The 21,008-nt window shown below is 44.2% G+C and overlaps 1 protein-coding gene across 8 annotated transcripts in view; it reads left to right on the plus strand.

The window, feature by feature from the left end:
* LOC101017878 (protein HIRA) overlaps positions 1 to 21,008 on the plus strand; it is a 100,986-nt gene that overhangs the window by 12,427 nt on the left and 67,551 nt on the right. For 3 of the 8 annotated variants that reach the window (XM_003905213.4, XM_009216780.3, XM_031656102.1), the window contains exons 2-5: positions 8,671 to 8,733; positions 10,849 to 10,959; positions 12,172 to 12,262; positions 13,566 to 13,660. In XM_003905213.4, the coding sequence (XP_003905262.1) occupies positions 8,671 to 8,733; positions 10,849 to 10,959; positions 12,172 to 12,262; positions 13,566 to 13,660 (360 nt within the window). Of the gene's footprint in view, positions 1 to 8,670; positions 8,734 to 10,846; positions 11,169 to 12,171; positions 12,263 to 13,565; positions 13,661 to 13,914; positions 13,984 to 20,229; positions 20,343 to 21,008 lie in introns of those variants that run through there. The other 5 variants (XM_021921355.1, XM_009216783.1, XM_009216784.1 and 2 more) reach the window with 5 other exon arrangements.

The following is a 21,008-nucleotide window of genomic DNA, read 5'->3' on the forward strand; positions in this document are numbered from 1 at the left end:
CCGTTATAGAGAAGATCACGGTGAGGTGTCTAGAAGGCAGTCAGCCATAGGAGTTACTTGCATATAGGTCACATTAGTGTGTTTCGCTGATGAGTTTCTCCAGAGGGATTGCTGCTTATAGAGTGTGCATATTGTCACCTGCACATGAAAAGAATCATTTTTATTATGACCTAACCTCTGGTGTTTGGATATTTACCTCTACTGCCTTATATGTTAGTACACACATGTATATATCGTTTTTTAAAAACAGGCCTTGTGTGTGTGTGTGTGTTTATTATCGAGATGATTATAGATTCACACCCAATTGTATGAAATACTGAGAAGGCACTTCTGGCCTTTGCCCGGTTTCTCCCAATGGTAACATTTGCAAAACTGTAGTTGACATTGACATATGCTACCTATTTTTTTAAATTTATTTCCCCAGTTTTATTTGTACTTATTTGTATGTGTGTATGTTTAATTCTATACAATTTTGTCACCTGTGCAAGTTCATGTATCTACCACTGCAGTGGAGATGCTGAACAGTTCCAACAATTTTTATATATTTTTTATTTTTTTGAGACGGAGTCTCGCTCTGTTGCCCAGGCTGGAGTGCAGTGGCGTGATCTTGGCTCACTGCAAGCTCTGCCTCCTGGGTTCATGCCATTCTCCTGCCTTAGCCTCCTGAGTAGCTGGGGCTACAGGTGCCTGCCACCACCATGCCCGGCTAATTTTTTTACGTATTTTTAGTAGAGACAGGGTTTCACCATGTTAGCCAGGATGCTGTTGATCTCCTGACCTCATGATCCGCCTGCCTCAGCCTCCCAAAGTGTTGGGATTACAGGCGTGAGCCACTGCACCCCGCCTACAATTTTTATAATTATACCCACCTCCCTCCTACACTCCTCCATTTTATTTATTTTTATTTTGGTTTTGTTTGGTTTTTATTAGCATTTTAAAAATTGTGGTCAAATACACACAATATAAAATTTACTATCTTGATCATTTTTAAGTATGTAATTCAGTACTGTCACAATTCACATTATTGTGCAACCAATCTCCGGAACATTTTCATCTTGCAAACCTTTATACTAGTTAAGCAACAACTCCCTATTTTCCCCTCAACTCAGACCCTGGCAACCACCATTCTACTATGTGTTTCTATGAATTTGACTATTTGTAGATAGCTCATATAAGTGGAATCCTACAATATTTGTCTTTTTTCACTTACCATAGTGTCTTTGAGATTCATCCACATTGTAGTGTGCATCATAACTACTTTCCTTTTTAAGGCTAAATAATATTCCATTGTATGGATATACCACATTTTGTTCATCCGTTTATTGGTCAAGGGACACTTGGGTTGCTTCCACTTCTTTACTGTAGTGAATAGTGCTGCTATGAACATGGGTGTACAAATAGCTCTTCAAGACCCTTCTTTCTTTTGGTTATATACCCAGAAGTATAATTGCCAGATCACATGGTAATTGTATTTTTAACAAGGGTTACAATTTCTGTACACCCTCACCAACACTTCTTTCCTGAGGTTCAAATGATTCTCCTGCCTCAACCTCCCGAGTAGCTGGGACTACAGGCACACGCCACCATGCCCAGCTAATTTTTTATTTTTAGTAGAGATGGGCTTTCACCATGTTGGCCAGGATGGTCTTGATCTCTTGACCTCTTGATCCACCCACCTTAGCCTCCCAAAAGTGCTGAAATTACAAGCATGAGCCACTGCACCCAGCCATTAGTAGCCATCTTAATGGATGTGAGGTGATACGTAATTGGGATTTTGACTTGCATTTTTCTACTGATTAGTGATGTTGACATCTTTTCATGTGCTTGTTGGTCATTTGTATATCTTTTTTTTTTTTTTCAAGATGGAGTCTCACACTGTCGCCCAGGCTGGAGTGCATTGGCAGGATCTCAGCTCACTGCAACCTCTGCCCCCTGGGTTCAAGCGATTCTCCTGCTTCAGCCTCCAGAGTAGCTGGGACTACAGGCACCCACCACCATGCTCGGCAAAGTTTTGTAGTTTTAGAAGAGACAGGGTTTCACCATGTTGGCCAGGCGGGTCTTGAATTCCTTACCTCAGGTGGTCCACCCGCCTCAGCCGATCCACCCGCCTCAGCCTCCCAAAGTTCTGGGATTACAGACGTGAGCCCTCGCTCCCTGCCTCATTTATGTATTTTCTTTGGAGAAATGCCTGTTGAAGTTATTTGCCCAATTTGGAGTCATGTTGTTGAGAAGTTTTTGTTGTTGTTGAGTTTTAGGATTTCTCTATATATTCTGGACATTAATCCGTTATCAGATATGTAATTTGCAGATATTTCTCCGATTCTATGGGTTGCCTTTTTATTCTGTTGATATTTTCCTTTGATGCACAAAAGTTTTAAATTTTGATAAAGTTCAGTTTATTTTTCTCTTATTGCCTGTGCCTTTGGTCTCATATCTAAGAAATTATTGCTAAATCCATGGTCAGATGCAGTGGTGCACGCCTGTAATCCTAGCATTTGGGATGTCAAGGTAGCAGATCACTTGAGCTCAGGAGTTTGAGACCAGTCTGGGCAACATGGTGAAACCCCATCTCTACAAGAAATACAAAAATTAGCCAGGCATGGTGGTGCACTCAGTCCCCAACTAGTCAGGGGACTGAGGTGGGAGGATTGCTTGAGCCTGGGAGGTCGAGGCTGCAGTAAGCCAAGATCACACCATTGCACTCCAGCCTGGGTGACAGAATGAGGTGCTGTCTCAAAAAAAAAAAAAGAAAGAAAGAAAAAAGAAAAAAATATTACTGCCAAATCCAATCTTGTGAAGCTTTTCCCCTGTGTTTCCTTCTAAGATATATATGCAGGTCTTTGATCCATTTTGGGTTAATTATATATGGTACGAGATAGGGATCCAACTTCATTCTTTTGCATGTGCAGTTTTCACAGTACCATTTGTGAAGGAGACTGTTCTTTCCCCATTGAATGGTCTTGGCCCCTTGTCAAAATCATTTGACCATATACAGAAGGGCTTATTTCTGGGCTCTGTATTCTGTTTTTCTGGGTGTCTGTCTATGCCTGTACTTCACTGTTCTGATTACTGTAGCTTTGTAGTAAGTTTTGAAAGAAGGAAGTGTGAGATCCCCAACTTTGTACTTTTTGAAGATTCTTTTGACTGTTCAGGGTCCCTTAAGATTACATGTGAATTTTGGGATGGATTTTTTTTTTATTTCTGCAGAAAGTACCATTGGGATTTTCACAGGGATTGCATTAAACCTACAAATCACTTTTAGGAGTTTTGACATTTTTTTTTTTTTTTTTTTGAGACGGAGTTTCGCTCGTTGCCCAGGCTGGAGTGCAATGGCACAAACTCAGCTCACTGCAACCTCCACCTTCCAGGTTCAGGCAGTTCTCCTGCTTCAGCCTCCCAAGTCACTGGGATTACAAGCATGTGCCACCATGCCCGGCTAATTTTTGTATTTTTAGTAGAGATAGGGTTTCTCCATGTTGGTCAGGCTGGTCTCGAACTCCCGCCCTCATGTGATCCGCCCACCTCAGCCTCCCAAAGTGCTGGGATTATAGGCATGAGCCACTGCTCCCAGCCTAACATCTTAAAGTTATTAAATCTTCTAGTCCATGAGTACATACATACTGTTTTTTCACTTATTTGTGTCTTTCATTTCCTTCAGCAATGTTTTATAGTTTCAGTGTACAAGTCTTTCGCCTCCTTAGCTAAGTTTATTCCTACAAATTTTATTCATTTTGATTCTGTTGTAAATTGAATTGTTTTCTTAATTTCCCTTTCAGATTGCTCATTGTTGGTGTATAGAAATGCAGATGACTTTTGTTTGTTGATTTTTTATCTGCAACTTAGCTGAATTCATTTATTAGCACTAATAGTTTTTCTGCGGAATCTTTAGAGTTTTCTACATTTAAGATTATGTTGTTTGCGGCTGGGCGGGGTGGCTCAAGCCTGTAATTCCGGCACTTTTTAGCTAGGCATGGTGGCACACACCTATAGTCCCAGCTACTTGGGAGGCTGAGGCAGGAGAATCGCTTGAACTTGGGAGGCAGAGGCTGCAGTGAGCTGAGATCGTGCCGCTGCACTCCAGCCTGGGTGACAGAGTGAGAATTTGTCTCAAAATAAATGAATAAGTAAGTAAGTAAGTTTGTGTTGTTTGCACCCACCTTATATATTTTTTGTTTTGTTTTGTTTTTTTGAGACAGAGTCTTACTCTGTCACCCAGGCTGGAGTTCAGTGGTGCGCCATGTTGGCCAGGCTGTTCTCAAACTCCTGACCTCAAGTGATCTACCTGCCTCAGCCTCCCAAGTGCTGGAATTACAGGCGTGAACCACCGTGACCAGACCCACCTTATATTTTAGTATTGTTTTGTAACTGTTTCATTTAATAAATGTTTCAAACATTTTCTTATTTTTAATTCTATATTTGTCAACATTGGTTAAAACCAAGTTCTACTGGGCAGTACAGGAAAAGTGTTCCCAGGAGCAACATTCGCTGGGCAAAGGCCTCAACTTTCCCAAGCTTCATTGCAAAAGGACGTATGCACATGTGTTCCAGTCAGCTCTACCCAATGAACTATCAGAGCATAAAAGCCCAGAGACTTTCTGGAGCCAAGCCGAAGGTCTGCTGAGAGGGAAGGGCCAGTGCTCTCCATTGTGCCCTCTTTGCTTTGCCTCTGGCCACCTCTCTCTGCTCAGAGTTTAAGTTCCCATGTTTAGTCCTCTTCTAGGAATCTTTCCCCTGGTGTGAAGGAGGGTACGATTCTACCCAAGCATGCCCTGTCATAATCCCAGCTTCCTTAATGTATTCTTTATTCCCTGCCAGATGGAAAGCATTCGTGCTGCTCTTGTCAAATCAGCAAACCCCCAGACAGTAGACAGTGACTGACTATATTGGCTCTGTATTAGGTGTGCAGGGACTACATTCTGATCTGGGGTTGATCTAAGGATAGTTGATTGCTTGGTGTCTCTAGAGTCTAGGGTGTGTTAATTTGTCTTTTCTTTCTGTCTCTATTACAAAGAAAGTCCAGACACTGGAGGTAGTTGGGAACTCATCTTTGTCGTCATCGTGCTGTGCCGCAGGAAGAGTTTTCTAACTAGCTCGGCCAGAAGGTCCCTTTCCTCAGCTCCACCTCAAAGACCCCTTTAGAAGAGGTTCATTCCTGGCCGGGCGCGGTGGCTCATGCCTGTAATCCCAGCACTTTGAGAGGCCGACGCGGGTGGATCATGAAGTCGGGAGATTGAGACCATCCTGGCTAACACGGTGAAACCCCGTCTCTACTAAAAATACAAAAAATTAGCCGGGCCTGGTGGCAGGCACGTGTAGTCCCAGCTACTCAGGAGGCTGAGGCAGGAGAATGGTGTGAACCCGGGAGGCGGAGTTTGCAGTGAGCCAAGATCGTGCCACTGCACTCTAGACTGGGTGACAGAGTGAAACTCTGCCTCGAAAAAAAATAAAAAAAAAAAGAAGAGGTTCATTCCCAATGATGGAATGTGAGTGACTGCTTTCCTTGGAACGGAAAGGTCTAGTGCTGTAAGGAAGTGGGGAGCCAGCACTGCGCTGGTGTCTGTGTAGGTCCCCCACCATATTTCATCTCATTTACTGCACAACACTAAGAAAGGAAACATCGTGCCAACAAACCAGGCACGCCTTCCACCAAGGTGTGTCCTCATCGTGTGAAATGGATGCATCTTAGAAGTAACGTGACACAGCATCTTAATCTGTCTCACAAGGTGCTTGTAATGGTGAATGTGTCCTCCACATTTTTGCAGATTAAGAAATGGGTATGGCCAGGCGTGGTGGCTCACGCCTGTAATCCCAGCACTTTGGGAGGCTGAGGCAGGTGGCTCACCTGAGGTCAGGAGTTCAAAACCAGCCTGACCAACAACTACTAAAAATACAAAAATACAAAATACAAAAATTAGCCAGACGTGGTGGCGTGCGACTGTAGTCCTAGCTACTCGGGAGGCTGAGGCAGGAGAATTGCTTGAACCTGGGAGGCAGAGGTTGCGGTGAGCCAAGATCGCACCACTGTGCTCCAGCCTAGGCAACAGAGCGAGACTCCATCTCAAAATAATAAAATAAAATAAAATAAAAAATAAAATCTCAAGGCTTTGCAGCTGAGTAAGTAGCAGGGCTGAAGATTCAGCCCATGATGTTTAATGCCAAAACCAAAACCTGTTGCCAGCCTCCATCCCTGCCTTCCCCTGGAGCCTGGAGGCCCCCACCCCCCATTTTCCACACTGCTATTGTGGAGCCTGAATGTGAATATGACCTTGGAATTACCCTGCCTTAAAAGTACCATTAGATAAATGTCTGAGCTCCTTACTGATGCTTGCTGAGCCCTGGCCATCTCTGTCTCCTCTTCTTTCTCATACCCTACCTGCACTCTGCTCTGCAGCAGCACATCAGCCTATTTCTTGATTCCATGCTGTGCATCCCATCAGCCTGAAATCCCTCTCTCTCACCCGATCTTCTGGCTAACTCTTACTCAACCTTTGGGACCCAATTCAGTTATTATATTTACAGGAAGCCCGAGGCTGAATGAGTCAGGTGGCTTTCTACTTGTGAAGTGTCCATCAGCGGACATCTTACTAGGGGAGTTTGTATGATTATATATCTTTACTTTCTCATTGCTTAGCTTAATGCCTGGCACATAGTAGAAATCTGCAATCAGAGACTGAGTGAGAAAACATGCAGTCGATGCTGTGAGTGGGCATGATCTAAAGCGCACAGGCTCTAATTGGTACCTGTGCAGCTGAGCCTGGCTCAGCCTGTGTGTGCTCTTGGGTAGTCAGGGGAACTGTGACTTGCAGGTAAGGGTTTCTGATGTGCTTCTTGAGGGGACTCATATCATACAATGTCTCACAGACTTAAGGAACTGAAAAGCACTCCAAGGGGAGGGGAATGTTCCGCCCTGATTGCCTGTCAAGACCAAGGCTGTCAGCTAGAATATTTTTTGTTAAAATGACAAATGCCCAGCTAAAGTTGGCTTAAGCAGAAAAGCAAATGAATTGGCATTTTGGGTTATCTCTTATACGACAAACCCCTAAATTTGCTGGCTTAAAACAATAACAGTTTTATTATTTGCTCATAATTCTGCAGCTTGTCAGGACTCAGCAGGTCCAGCTCATCTTGGCTCTCTGGAATCTGCTGGGATGGCTCGAATAGCTTGGGGATAGAACACCTCACCAGGCCTGTGTCTGTGGCCTTGATTCTCACTTGTCCGGGCTCTTTGATGCTCTACATGTGGCCAGTTTGGGCCTCTTCAAAACATGGTGGTCTCAGGGTACTTGGACTTCGCACATGGCAACTAGATTTCTCCAGAGAGCCAAAGTTGAACTGCTAGACTCTTTAGGCCTACACCTGGAACTGGAGCAACATTGCTTCTGTCATTTCCCTTTGGTTAAAACGGGTCCCAGGTGTTTCAGATAAGGGATACTCAACCTGTACTACATAATGACCAGTAAGAAGGAAAGTGTATTTTCTCTCAAGTTCATGCTTGATTTGACTGCACGGCTACGGCTCTCCACAGCTGGGTGCTGCCTGGGTCCCATGCTGGGCAGTGCCTTTTGGGCATCAGCATTTAATTTCCAACACTTGCATGGGAGCCCTGGCAGGACTTCACAGTTCTCAGGCAGCCACTGCCTGCCCACACACCCCTGACCCCAGTAGTTGCTGAGTGATTCTAGGGCTGGTGACTCTGGTACTGTATCCACATTGCTGCCTCTTGGGTGACAGAGACAGAACATGTTCAATTAAGTGACTCTTGGCAGCAGCCTATCTATATCAGCAATTGCTGATGCTTAGTTCATTGTCATGTATCTCCTTTGCCACTGAACAAATATTACTGCGCTACCATGCACTGGGTACTACGCCAGAGGGAGAAGATGTGATGAACTCAACAACAACTGACATACTACTTGTAGCTCTTGTACCTTTGTCCTAGAAGCAGGGAGCTGGACAAATGCCCACCAGGCGTGAGTCCCTTCTATGGTCTGCTGGGTTTCAAGCTCCTACAGTGCTTTTGCCAGTCTGATCCACCCACCCAGCCAGCCAGCTAGCTTCATGGGATCCTAGTGCAAGCCTCAGAACTAATAGCCACAGTCCTTTCTCCTGGAGGAATTGAACAGCTAATTTAACATAGAATACAAACTGTGAAGGAAGTTCAGCCAGAGGAGATGCTGAGATGGCAGACTGTATGTGAACTTCACAGCACAAACAAAAGAGGGCTGTTTGGAAGCAGAAGTATGACAAGTGAAGAAATGCTCCTTGGTTGCAGCCAGCCCTGGTCCTGCTCAGCTGTCAGCCAGAAAAGACAAATAGTGCTCCTTCTGTCCAGGCTTCCAGTCAAGTGCAGATCTGCACAATAGGGAGATGTCTGGAGTTATAGCTGTGTGCCCTTTTCACTAAGTACCTGTGACTCAGAACTTTAATCATGAACAGCTCATAGCCTTTACAAACACACATCCCTGCAAGATGGCAGACAAATGCCCAGGCATCCTGTGGGCTCAGCCATTCTCAGTGATGGAATGCTTCCTTCCACTGTTGGACTTTCAGCGGTCTAATGTTTGGAGAATCTTCTAGTAGTTTAGACTTTAACTGAATCTGTTGAGTTTGATACTCTTCAATGAATAAAAGCCAATTTAGATATTGTATTTTTTTTTTCTTTGTTTCCAGGCAAGCCGATTTTTTCAGTTGATATTCACCCTGACGGGACCAAGTTCGCAACTGGAGGACAAGGTATGTTTATGGAATAATGAAAGGGAAAACTTAGCAGTCCTGGCACCTTGCTCTTCTTCTGCTGTCCATTTAACTGTAGAGGGAATACTTGCTATTTTTCAGTACAGATGCAACGCTGTTTAAAATGTATAGTTATAATGTGTTATCTAAATGGATAAAATCAAAATCCTTTTATGGCTTTAGTGTGCTCTCTGTAAATATTTTGGCAGCAGGTTTATCATTCTAATTTCTGTTTATTGGGTTAATATTAAAATAAGTTTGTATCCCCAAGCTTGTTGAGCATCGAGAGTGGCAGGTGGTGCAGTGGGCAAAGCCTAGCCCCAGAGGCAAGGGCTCTGTCAGTATTTTTCTTATCTGAAAAAAGGGAATGAGAGTGGTTTAAGCTTCTAAAGCAATCATGTAGTTATTAGGCCCATTTTCTCGTCAAAGGAATTCAGCTAGGTTAAGGAGAAAGTACACAGTGGGCAAGTAAGAAAGCCCACACCATTTGAAACTGTTATTGGTAGTATTGCCCTTCTGCTGCAGCCAGCATCTTTTGCAATGTTACATGGTTCTATTTGGAAAGACAGAGCTGTTCTTCATGCTAGGACACCAAGGTGTATATATAGTGACAGAATGTAGCATTCCACAGAGCCCAGCCCCCTGTCGTCTTCACCCCAGAACAGGGCCTCCCTCCAACCAGGCCTCCCCAGGCAGCACTTAGAGAGTGACTTTATGAGCTCTAGGTCCTCGGGCCAGGTGCTGCAGGGTGGGTTTCCAGCAGATGGTTCCACCCAGAGTCAAGGAGCTGGACGGGAGTGTAGGGAAGCTGTGGGCAGGGAAGCCTTTCTCTCCTTCCATGCTGTGGACTGTACCCAAGAGGAGGTGCAGCACATGAGAGAGAACACATGGACTTAGCTGGAGGAATTAGAGGGTTTGCACCTGTACCCAGAAGACACACATTTTACCACGTTGGTCCAGCAGAAATGTTTGGAACTATTTTTACATGTTGGCCAAGGGGCAGTTTCAAACATGCTTTATGGTAATTTTGGCATGTTCATTGGATTTGGCCCCATTATAATAGGAAATTAAGTGAGGGGCTAAACTTTGTTAGATATCAGTGATGGAAAGCTTAGAAATCATTACTAAGGCCAGGCATGGTGGCTCACACCTGTAATTTCAGCACTTTGGGAGGCCTAGGCAGGCAGATCATCTGAGGTCAGGAGTTCAAATCAGCTTGGCCAACATGGTGAAACCCCATCTCTACTAAAAATACAAAAATTAGCTGGGTGTCATGGTGTTCGCCTGTAATCCCAGCTACTCGGGAAGCTGAGGTAGGAGAATCACTTGAACCTGGGAGGCGGAGGTTGCAGTGAGCCGAGATCATGCCACTGCACTCCAGCCTGGGAGACAGAGCGAGACTCCATCTCAAAAAAAAAGAAAGAAAAGAAATCATTACTAAAAGGCATGGGTATATTTTTCAGCCAAGCAATACATCACCTCATGCACAGGAGCCCTAAATCCCCTCTTTTGGTTGGTCTCTCATCTGTAGGTAACTGCAAAGGGTAGATAACAAGATAATGAGCCCTTTTTCCTGTGTTCAGAGTGCATTTGGGTCTCAAAACAGTCAGCTCTGAAACAGCCTAAATTCCAGGCAGCCCCTGGAAGGCGAGCCCCACTGTGTGGGGCTGTGGTGTGCTTTTCTTTTTCCTTTTAGGGTATACATAGAACGGAAAAGGTCTTGTGACATTGACTTTCCCTTCTCCTCATTTCACAGATGAGGAGTCAAGGAGTCAGAGTCTAGGTCCTGGGGGGGTATGAAGACCTTCTAGGGAACCCTGGTGGATCCGTGTTAGAGGCTAGACCAGAGCTCAGTTCCCTCCTGATTGTTAAAGTTGTTTTTGTAAAGTCAGGTTGACTTCTGCTGACTGCTAAGTCCTCTCTGTTTGGTCCCCATGAGTACTTATCATCTTTTCTGTAACTTAAATTAGTAATTTAAATTCAGTCTCCTTAGATCTAGTTAATTATTATTTATGGAAGCTAAGCGAGGACTTCTTCTCATTTAATTGGACATTAAATATTAATATCAAATTTCTACTCCTTGCACATTCAGTCATTTCTGCTCCTTCATTCCAGGGCAGGATTCTGGGAAGGTTGTGATCTGGAATATGTCTCCAGTCCTCCAGGAGGATGACGAGAAGGATGAAAATATTCCCAAGATGCTTTGCCAGATGGACAATCACTTAGGTATTACAGAGTGGCCCTTTGCAGGCTTTGCGTGTTGGCAGAGTGCCCAAGGTTAGCACATGTGTTTGTAATTAGAAAGATAAGGCCCCGTGCGGCGGTAACTCCCCTCGGCCTGCTGTCTGAAGGCACAGATGTTGGCTGCACACCTGGGTGAGTTATTCGGCAGAAGACTCGGCCCGCCCACAGAACCATCTTTGGACAGTCTGCAGGTACCTCTGGTGATTTCCTGCTCATGAGTCGTTACTGCCTGATTCCATGGGGCTTTGGGGCCAGCGACCTGGACACAATAGGGTTCTAGGGAAGGGTGCGCAAGAGACAGTTTACCAAAACATCTCAGGTTGGCACTGTGTCACTCCGAGGCTCTCTGCCAGGACCCTTTTGGCCACCAGACAGTGTCATGGTTTCCTTTCCTGCTGTAGTGCCTTAGTTTCCCACCCCTGAGATGCTTAATGAACAGTCACTGACCTTTGGACATCAGCTCCTTCCTTTGCTCTGTGTGTTCTTGTCCTCTCAACATGCCTCTCAGCATCTTCAGACTTGGAGCATAAGTTACTCACAGGCCATGTGGGGCTACAACTTTGATAGCCATCTTTCAGGTCTCCCAAAGGCCAAGTTGTGAGTACTCTTGGAGGCTGTGGCCCATCAGAGGCCTGGGGGAATTTCTGCTGATCTTAGTTTATAAGCGCAGAGTCAATCAATCTGCAGTGCTGGCGAGTTTGGAAAATCCGAATGTGAAAGGGCTGGCTCTGACAGATGAGATGAAGTCAGAGTTTTATACCCTAACAGACTGCTCACCTGAAAATTCTAGAAAAAGCATCTGACCCTTTTTTAGCACATACTCTCTTTTTGAGAATAATCTCTACTCAGAAATACATCTCATCAATAGATGGCCCTTTTGAAATAATGAGATTTGGTTATCATTTTTTTATTTTCTTGGAAAGAAGCCTTCTATTGACTATATCATTCAGCACTAACGATTCTCAGAGAATGTATATTTTTCACCCTCCAGACTGTTCTGGTAATTTGTTTTTATAGCACAAGTAGGTTAGTACTTAAACTGAATTGTTTTTCTGGGGCTGTCACACAGTAGATGCCTTATATAGATTAGATAGATTAGATTTTATAAACCCTTTACATCTTGCCAAACTCTACATGAAGCAAATGGGCATGACTATTGGATTTTCATCACCCTATTTTTTTTTTTCTTCCCAGCATGTGTGAACTGTGTGCGGTGGTCAAACAGTGGGATGTATTTAGCTTCTGGGGGAGATGACAAACTGATTATGGTGTGGAAGCGGGCTACGTAAGCATCATTTTCCTTTCTTCACATTTTATTTTTAGAAGCTGCTTTGCTGGTCTTTATCAAAGTCACCTTTCCCCACCTTGTCACTGAAGTTCCCATAGCCCTGACCTCATAAGTAATAGGAAGTGCATGTAGGTCAGGAGCAGGTGGATCTTGACCAGGGATTCAGGAGACCTAGTCAACTGCCCCCTCACGGGACTGCAGGCTCTCACCTGAAAAGGAAAGGCTGATCTCTTCTAGTGCTGATGTGGGTGGAGCTTCATTGCTTTTGTTTTTTTTCAAATGAAATTTCACATGGAAGCCTAATATACAAAATGGTTAAAAGTCAGGGTGTTCTGGTTCTTGCCCAGGATCTGGGGCAGGGAATCCAGAGTCCAACCTCTTTGCCATTTCTTTATTCTCTGTTGGTCCCCACCTGGGGCAGCCTCTGCTCTACTCTCAAAAGGAGCTAACCATCACCTGGAAAACTATTGCTCCCAGGTCTCTGGGCCAGTCAGGCTGGGGAACCAGACCCTGCACCACTGCTCACCAAGAGTGGCCCTGTGGCTGTGGCTTCAAGAGCAGAGGCAGAGGCTGTCTCTTTAGCCTACTTGGCTGTCTCAGCACACTCTCTTTCTGTGGATTTGTGATGAGCTCTACAAGAGCAAAAGGTGTTATCAAAGGCCCTGAGCATTGGTGTGTCAGCACTGCCTCCACCAGGCCCCAGGTGACTGATGCTCCTCTGGCTCCTCTGGTGGGGGCTAGTACCTGTAGATCACATGGTTTCTCTGCCTCAGATGTCAAAGCCATTTGATCCATTGTGAGACGCTTAAAAATAAAATACTGTTGATTTTGCTTCTTTAAATAGCCAACATAAATAACATTTAGTATACAATTTAGAAAACTAAAAATACAAAAGAAAAAATATCCCTCATCACGCGACCTAAAGAAAACTACAGTTAATATTTTGACATTTTGGGATGTCCTTCTGACCCATTTTCCATGCATAGATGCTATCCATGTCATGTGTTCTTTTTTCCTTTACATAAGTGATATCATATTGTATGTGATGTCCTGTGGCCTGCTTCTTTCTCTTATTGTGAACATTTTTCCATGCAAGATTTGTAATGGCTGTGTAGTATTTCATCAAGTGCATGGATCATAATTCACCTAATCAGCCCCTTTTATTCAGCAACCCAGTGCTTTCCAGTTCTTGTTTGTTTTTGCTTTGTTCTGTCTGCCCTGATAAGCTGGCTGCAGGGAGCATTTCTGGGCAGTGCCCAGAGCACTCCATGAGTGCCTTTTTGGCCCTTTTCTCACACAGGTACATCGGCCCCAGCACCGTGTTCGGCTCCAGTGGTAAGCTTGCCAATGTGGAGCAGTGGCGGTGTGTCTCCATCCTCCGGAGTCATTCAGGCGGTGAGTGGGACTGCCTGTTGGGGTGGGCGGGGCCCTGACACCTGGCTCAGATCAGCAGCACCACCATGTCCCCTGTGGGACTGTTTGGTCCTTAAAGCAGCCCTATGTCTGGGCTGTCCCTCCCCATCACAGTCAGTCACACCCTGCCTATCCCTTATGATCTGTGCAGTCACCGGCTCCACTACCTGTCTCCAGCTGCATTCAGTCTCCCCACTCTTGCCCTCATGGGGTATATGTTTATATCTTTAATGTAGAACTTCCCACGTTCTGCTGTTTGTCCTGCTGAACAGAATCAGTACCTTCATCAGCGGATCACTAAGTCCGTAAGCACACTTTGTTTATTCCCCAGAAATCAGCTCACAGATGCCCATTGAAAAGATCTCAACTTGAACTTGAGTATGTTTGCAGTGGTTTAAATAAACTTGGTATGGAAAAAAGCACATTTTATGAATTTAGACTGAGGGGGAAAGGTACCCATGCGCTGTATACTCAGGTGTCAAGGATACCAGGTTGAGTGCAATTTAGACTTGACTCAGGAGACTGAGTCCATTTGGTCCAGGAATGGACCAAAGGGTTTTCCAGGCAGGGTGGTACAGCATAAGTGAGAAAGTCTTGGTGTGAATGGGGATTTGGAGGCATTTCACCATGGGTGGATCTTTATAGACAAGGCAGGGAGCAGCACAAAGTGAGGCTGGTCAGGTATGCCAGGGTTGGATCATGGAAAGCTTGTGCTCCCTGTTACTGAGGGAATCCCTTATCATGGAAGAGATAGGGAGCCACTAAAAGCTTTGAGGCATAACAGAGAGGTAATTGTGACAGCTCAGTGAAGTGGAGGTTCTTCCAGTGGTTCAGATGGACACCGTCAGGGCCTGAGCTAGGCCTGTGATAATTGAGGTAGAGAAGAGGAGATCGATTTGGGAATACTTAGGACTGGGCACAGAGAGGTATGAGATAGATTCCTGACTGGATGGCTAGATAGTCAGAGGTATGACCTCTGCTGAGACCTTAAGGACAACAGGCTTATGGGGATGGATACCAGTTCAGAATGGGCTTGCCCCTGGCTTGAGGGGTAGGGGAAGAAATGTCAAGAAACCTTGGAATTGAGCCTGGAGATCTGGGCGAGGACAGGGCAGGAGTGAGAGGTGTGCGAGGTGGCATCACCTGTAATCCATTGGCAGTGTATGCTTAGCGGATTCTCTGTAGACAGTTTAAAGGAGAACAAACCCATCTTGGTGGCAGCCATAGATTGAGTCCACGTTTTTGAAAGTTGAAACGGTAGTGTTGTATTATTGTTTGATAATGAAATTGTGTAATTTGCCCTTATTTGCGTCACAGTACTAACAGTGAAGTCTAGTTGAACTTTTCTGGAACTTGGTGCACATGTCTATAAGGGTGCCCAAGCATGGGGTAGGCCTCAAGTGAGGACTACAAGGCCCTAGCCAGAGCCTTGCATTCTCTCTCTTACCCCACCCCCCAGTGGGGCTCCTTTACCAGACAGGTAGGGTTGACACTCATTACTCACTGGTCCTGGTAGCAGGTGTGGGCAGAACCATTCAAGAAGAAAAATCAATGACAAGCAGAAGTAAATGAATAAGAAAGAACTGGATCTTTGAAAAGCAAAGTGTGAGAAATATATACTTGGTATATTTAATTGGGGGTTGGGAAGAAAAAGCCTAGACAAAATTAGAGGTTAAAGATCTAGAAAAACATTTAACCCAGGCAGAAAAAAATCATCAAACAGTACAATATAATGTTTGTACTATTAAGCTAAAAAAATACTAAAAAATCGTTTTCTAGAAAATATGAACTTTCATAATTGATACCATAGGATTAGGAAAAACTGAACAGAATAATAACCAATGAAGAAATGGAAGGCTGTCTTCAGAAATGCTTCTTAGTCCTAAATTATTTGTAGATGCATTGTTTTGAGCTTTTAAGAAAAATTATACAGAACAATAGCAATATTTATAATTGAAAAGGAGATATAAGCCAGGATTATTATATCTGGAAAATACAAGAAAACCTAAGAACAATAATGTAACAAAAGCATAGAATAATATGAATAAATATAGAAAAATCAGAAGTGATACTCGTAAATATAACATTTGAAAACAGTAATTTATTTATTTATTTATTTATTTATTTGAGACAGAATCCTGCTCTATTGCCCAGGCTGTAGCGCAGTGGTGTGATCTCAGCTCACTGAAACCTCCACCTCCGGGGTTCCAGCGATTCTCCTGCCTCAGCCTCCTGAGTAGCTGGGACTACAGCCGCATGCCACCACACCCGGCCAATTTTTTTTGTATTTTTAGTAGAGACAGGGTTTCACCATGTTAGTCAGGAAGGTCTTGATCCCCTGACCTCGTGATCTGCCTGTCCCGGCCTCCCACAGTGCTGGGATTACAGCTGTGAGCCGCTGTGCCCGGCCAGAAAACAGTAATTTATTATGATTAAATGTGACATAATATAAGTGTAGTACAAGAGAATCTATTAATGTAACTTTACATACTAGGAAGTTAGATAGGAAAAGCTATAGTCATCTTAGGTATTTTAAAAGGAACATTAGACAATTCAATATCAGTTCCTGTTAAAAATGCTTTTTTAAAAATGCCTATAGAAAGATATTTCTTTTTTTGTTTTTGAGATTGTGTCTCACTATGTCACCCAGGCAGAATGCAGTGGTGCAATTACGGCTCACTGCAGCCTTGAACTCCTGGGCTCGGGTGATCCTCTTGCCTCAGCCTCCCGAGTAGCTAGGACTACAGATATGCATCACCATACCTGGCTAATTTTTTTTATTTTTTGCAGAGATGGGTTTCACTATGTTGCCCAGGCTGGTCTTGAGCTCTTGGGCTCAAGAGATCCTCCCACCTGCACCTTCCAAAGTGCTGGGATTACAGACGCAAGCCATCACACCTGGCCTAAAGCTGTTTCCTTAACATGGTAGAGTCCTTAGTCTTTTTCAAATCCGTAGCAAATATTACAGTTCACAGTTAAGCCTGGTTGTGGTTTATATCAAGAAAAGACAGTGATGGGTGTTGTCATTTAATTTCTTGCTCTGGAATTTCTGCAACACAGTTAAACAGAAACTGGAAAATAAGACAAAAAGGAAATGAAGGTGACATTATTTCACATTAAGAAAAACCATAGGATAATAAAGCTCCTGGAACAAATAAAGCACTGAAAAATACTTAGAACTAATGAGTCTTTATATTGGCCTCAGAACAATTTTAAATTATTTATCTTTTGCTACTAATAGCCAGTTAGAATAACTCATGATAAAAAGAGAATTATACATAGTGGGATCAAAAGTTATAAATATCCAGGAACAAGTAATCTTACCAAGAAATGAATTAGATTTCTACGACTTAAATCACAAACGTTTTAAGATATAAACATTGAGAGATAGAAAACGGCTTCATAAATTCAAAGGCTAAATGAAATACATTTTTCCCCAAATTAATATTTACTTGTCCGTATACCAAACATTTATTGAGTGTCTGCCATGTTCCAGGCACTGTTCTTCTCTCAGGGAGTTTTGTTCTTGTAAAAGAGACTGACGAGTGAGTAGTATAGGAGATTTGAAGATTAGCCCAGAGGGCAGAGTCCTGTAAGGAGCTGGAAGATGAGTGCTCAGTGAGGAGATGACATTTGAGGGAACACTGGACGGTGATGAGGGGACAGCCAGTGCGAAGGCCCTGGAGCATGGACATGTGCTTAGTGTGCCCAGTGAACCCCTGGGAGCTGGGCTGCGGAAGAGGGTGCGAGAGGGAGTGTGCCTTCGAGACCATGGTGAAGGCTCTTCTCTGAGCAAGAATAGGAAGGCTCAGCAGGGATCTGGGCAGAGGAGTTGAGACCTTTGGCAGCAGTGTGGATTCTACCATGCGGGGCTCAGGGCTGCACTGGGAAGACCAGTAAAGGAGCCCCTCCGAAAAACTAGGGAGAGACAATGGTGGTTTGGACTTGGGGCATAACACGGAGGTGGTGAGAAGTGGTCAGAGGCGGATTTCCTGGTGCATTGAATATGGGATATGAGATAAGCAGAGGAGTCAGGATGGCTTCCCAGACTATGGTCCAGACAGAGGAAAGGATGCAGTGAATGTAACCTGAAGCAGGAAGTCTGCAGGTGGGACAGAAATATTTGTTAAGGGAAGTGTTTTGGAGTTTGGTTTTGGACATGGTAAGTGTGCCAGTGTAAGGGGACATACTGTGTAGACATTTGGAAATATGAATCTTGGAAATATGAGGTTCTGGGTATGAGCAGAGTCCAAGGATGAGCCTAGGGATTGGAGAGCTGAAACCGGCAAAAGAAGCTAGGAGAGGCCAGTTAAGACAGTGAAAAGAAGCCAAGCATGGTGGTTCATGCCTGTAATCCCAGCACTTTAGGAAGCCGAGGCATGAGTATCACTTGAGGCCAGTAGCTCAGCAGCCTGGGTGTCATAGTGAGACCGTGTCTCAACAACAGTAACAAAAGAGGCAGCGAAGAGAGTGTTTGAAGGAGAGGGGAACGGGCAGCATACTGCTTATTGCTGTGGGGCAAAGTGAAGACCAAGGATGGACTGCTAGGCTTGACAGCATGGAGGCTGCTGGGGGCCTAGGCAAGTGCAATATTCATGTGGTGTCATTGGGCCAGAGGTGTCATTGGAGGATATTCAAAAAACACTAGGGGAGGAGCTGAGCTTTGTCAGGTGTGTGGGAAGATGGAGGAGAAGAAAAGGGGGAGTGGTGGTGGGTGTCAGCTGGAGGAGCGAGGTAAGGACCAGGTGGGTGGCAGGTGGTGAGAGGACAGCAGCATCAGTAGATCGGAGTTCCTGGTGGTGTAAAAGTGCTGTTGGAGCTGAGGGTGAGCTAGGAGCACGGGGCTGATGGCTGGCCTGTGGGAAGGTTGGAATTGAGACGGATTGCAGTGATTTGTCATGGAAGGCCTCTAGATATGACCATGGGGTGAAAGTAGTAGAAACCAAGGTCATCAGAAGGGAAGGAGGAATTTAAGGAACCAAGAGCCTGGGGTGTTAGAAGAATCATCCTCCTGGAGTCACCAAGAATGATGGTGAGAACAGTGGCCAGAAATGTAAATCCACAGGTGAGGGGAGGGGTCTCCTGTGTGTGTAGATGCACAACAAAAAGGAGGTGCTATATAGTCTGAAGACAGAAACTCCAAACTGGGAGTTTAGGAGAAAATTATGTCATGTGTGTGGATTTACTCAGCAGTGATTGTAAAGGACATCTGGAAGGATAAGAATGTTATGGATAAAAACATTCAAAGTTCCAGTGATAGAAACATCATGGGTTTGAGGGTAAACTCACAACACTGAAGGAGGCTACAGTGTACCTAAGAATTTGGTGTGATGTGAAAGGAGGCATCACTTATCAAAATGGATTCTTCCTCACATGGGGCATAGTAACTATTAAACAGTTAGTGAGGAGAAATTAATTTCGATCCTCACCGAATACAGCACATACCAAAATAAATCCAGATATTAAAGAGAGAAACATTCTAAATAACTACACAAGGAAAAAATAGAATTGAATATTTACCAGACCTCTAGCAGAGAGAGTATTTTTCAAGGTTAACAAGGCAATAGAAGAAATCACAAAGGAGAATAACAGATTTTACTCCATAAAACTCCTACAGTATAAAAAGGTAAAGAGGTGAAATTTGCAGTTAATAGCTGTATTATATGTGTCTGTGGAGATTGCTAAGAAAATCCCTTCTCTTTTCTGGGCTCCCACCTGACCACATATTCTCTGTTCTAGGATGTGGGCACTCCCCTGCTGTCCTGGTGTTTGCATGTCTGCCCCTCCAGGACTCTCAGTTCCTAGAGAAAGTTGTTGTTTTCTTCATTTTTGTAGGCACTGTGTTTATGTTGTTAGACCCACTGCCCAAAACACTTCCCAGTAAATAGCCACAATAAGTCAGCAGATCAGTCCAAAAAGACATTAGGTAAGAGACAAATGCTTTCACTAATAATCTAATTCAAAATTTAAAATATAAAAATGTACTTAATAAATAAGTCGGAAGGGGAAAAAGTCATCACCCTCAATTAAGGGAGTTTTGGAGCAAACAGTCTGCATGTGGAAATATAAAACCACAGGGATCTTGGAAAAGCAGTCTACAGTTTTATGAAAATCCAGACCTGTGAGGATGGTCAGATATTCTGCCCAGGATTCGCACTCTGGGGTATGCATCTCAGAGAAATAATCCAGAGTGTGGAGAGTGACACATACACACGGGCCCAAAAAACTGGAATCCAGTTAACCTTCAGTGTTATATTAGGTCAATTAATAGTAGTGACTGCTCTCAACCACATAGAATGCAGGGCAAAAAAGGAAAGAAGCTGTGAAGATCCCATAGGCATTTAGAATACAAAATGTGAACCACAGCATGTGAGACAATGTGAAAAAAAACCTGGTAAACTGTCACTAGATTTTTTTTAAACTAGAAAAAATACAATAGATATTTGGAATATTTTTGTTTAAACCTCTTGTACAAAGAAAGCACTTGATAGCTGTTACCTTGCTGCTATGTTTGTTTCTTCAACTCACCAATCATTCTTCTGTATACCTAGCACTGCACCAGGCGCTGAGGTTAGAGAAATAACTAAGACTGCGCCCTTCACCCCTGATGGCAGGATAGGCAAGGTTGGCACCATCGTCACAGCGGACCCTCATCGATGCCTTGGTGTGTGCCTGGCATGGTGTTGCAGCAGTTTATCACATTTAATCCTTACAATGACCCTATGAAGATAGGTTTTGGGGTTTTTTGGTTTTTTTGTTTGTTTTTTGAGACAGGGTCTTACTCTGTTGCCCAGCCTGGAGTGCAATGGCGCAATCATGGCTCACTGCAGCCTTGACCTCCCTGGGCTCAAGTGATCCTCCCACCTCAACCTCCTGTTTAGCTGGGGATACAGGCATGTGCTACCATGCCCAGCCAATTTTTTGTAGAGATGCGGTTTTGCCGTGTTGCCTAGGCTGGTATTGTACTTCTGGGCTCAAGTGATCTGCCCACCTCAGCCTCCCAAAATACTGAGATTACAGGCGTGAGCCACTGCACCTGGTCTAGATTTTGTTTTTTGATCTGCACTTGACAAATGATAAAATGGAGTCACAAAGAAGTGAGTGTGATTAATTCTGTTTGGAGGCTCCGTAGCGAATCAGGGTCTGGGAGATGAGACCCAGTCCATGAACCAGACAAGGGCCTCAAGATGACTTGTGTTCAGTTGTCAGCAGCCCTGGAGTTCTGACTGTGCCAGGCATTCTGCCATGTGCTTTACCCACCGTGTCTCATGCTCAGAAGGCTTTTGGAGGAAGGCCCTGTTATGATTGGCGAATCTAGTCAGCAGGGCTG

This window comes from Papio anubis, chromosome 16, assembly GCF_008728515.1.
Source record: "Papio anubis isolate 15944 chromosome 16, Panubis1.0, whole genome shotgun sequence".
NCBI classification, from domain to species: Eukaryota; Metazoa; Chordata; class Mammalia; order Primates; family Cercopithecidae; genus Papio; species Papio anubis.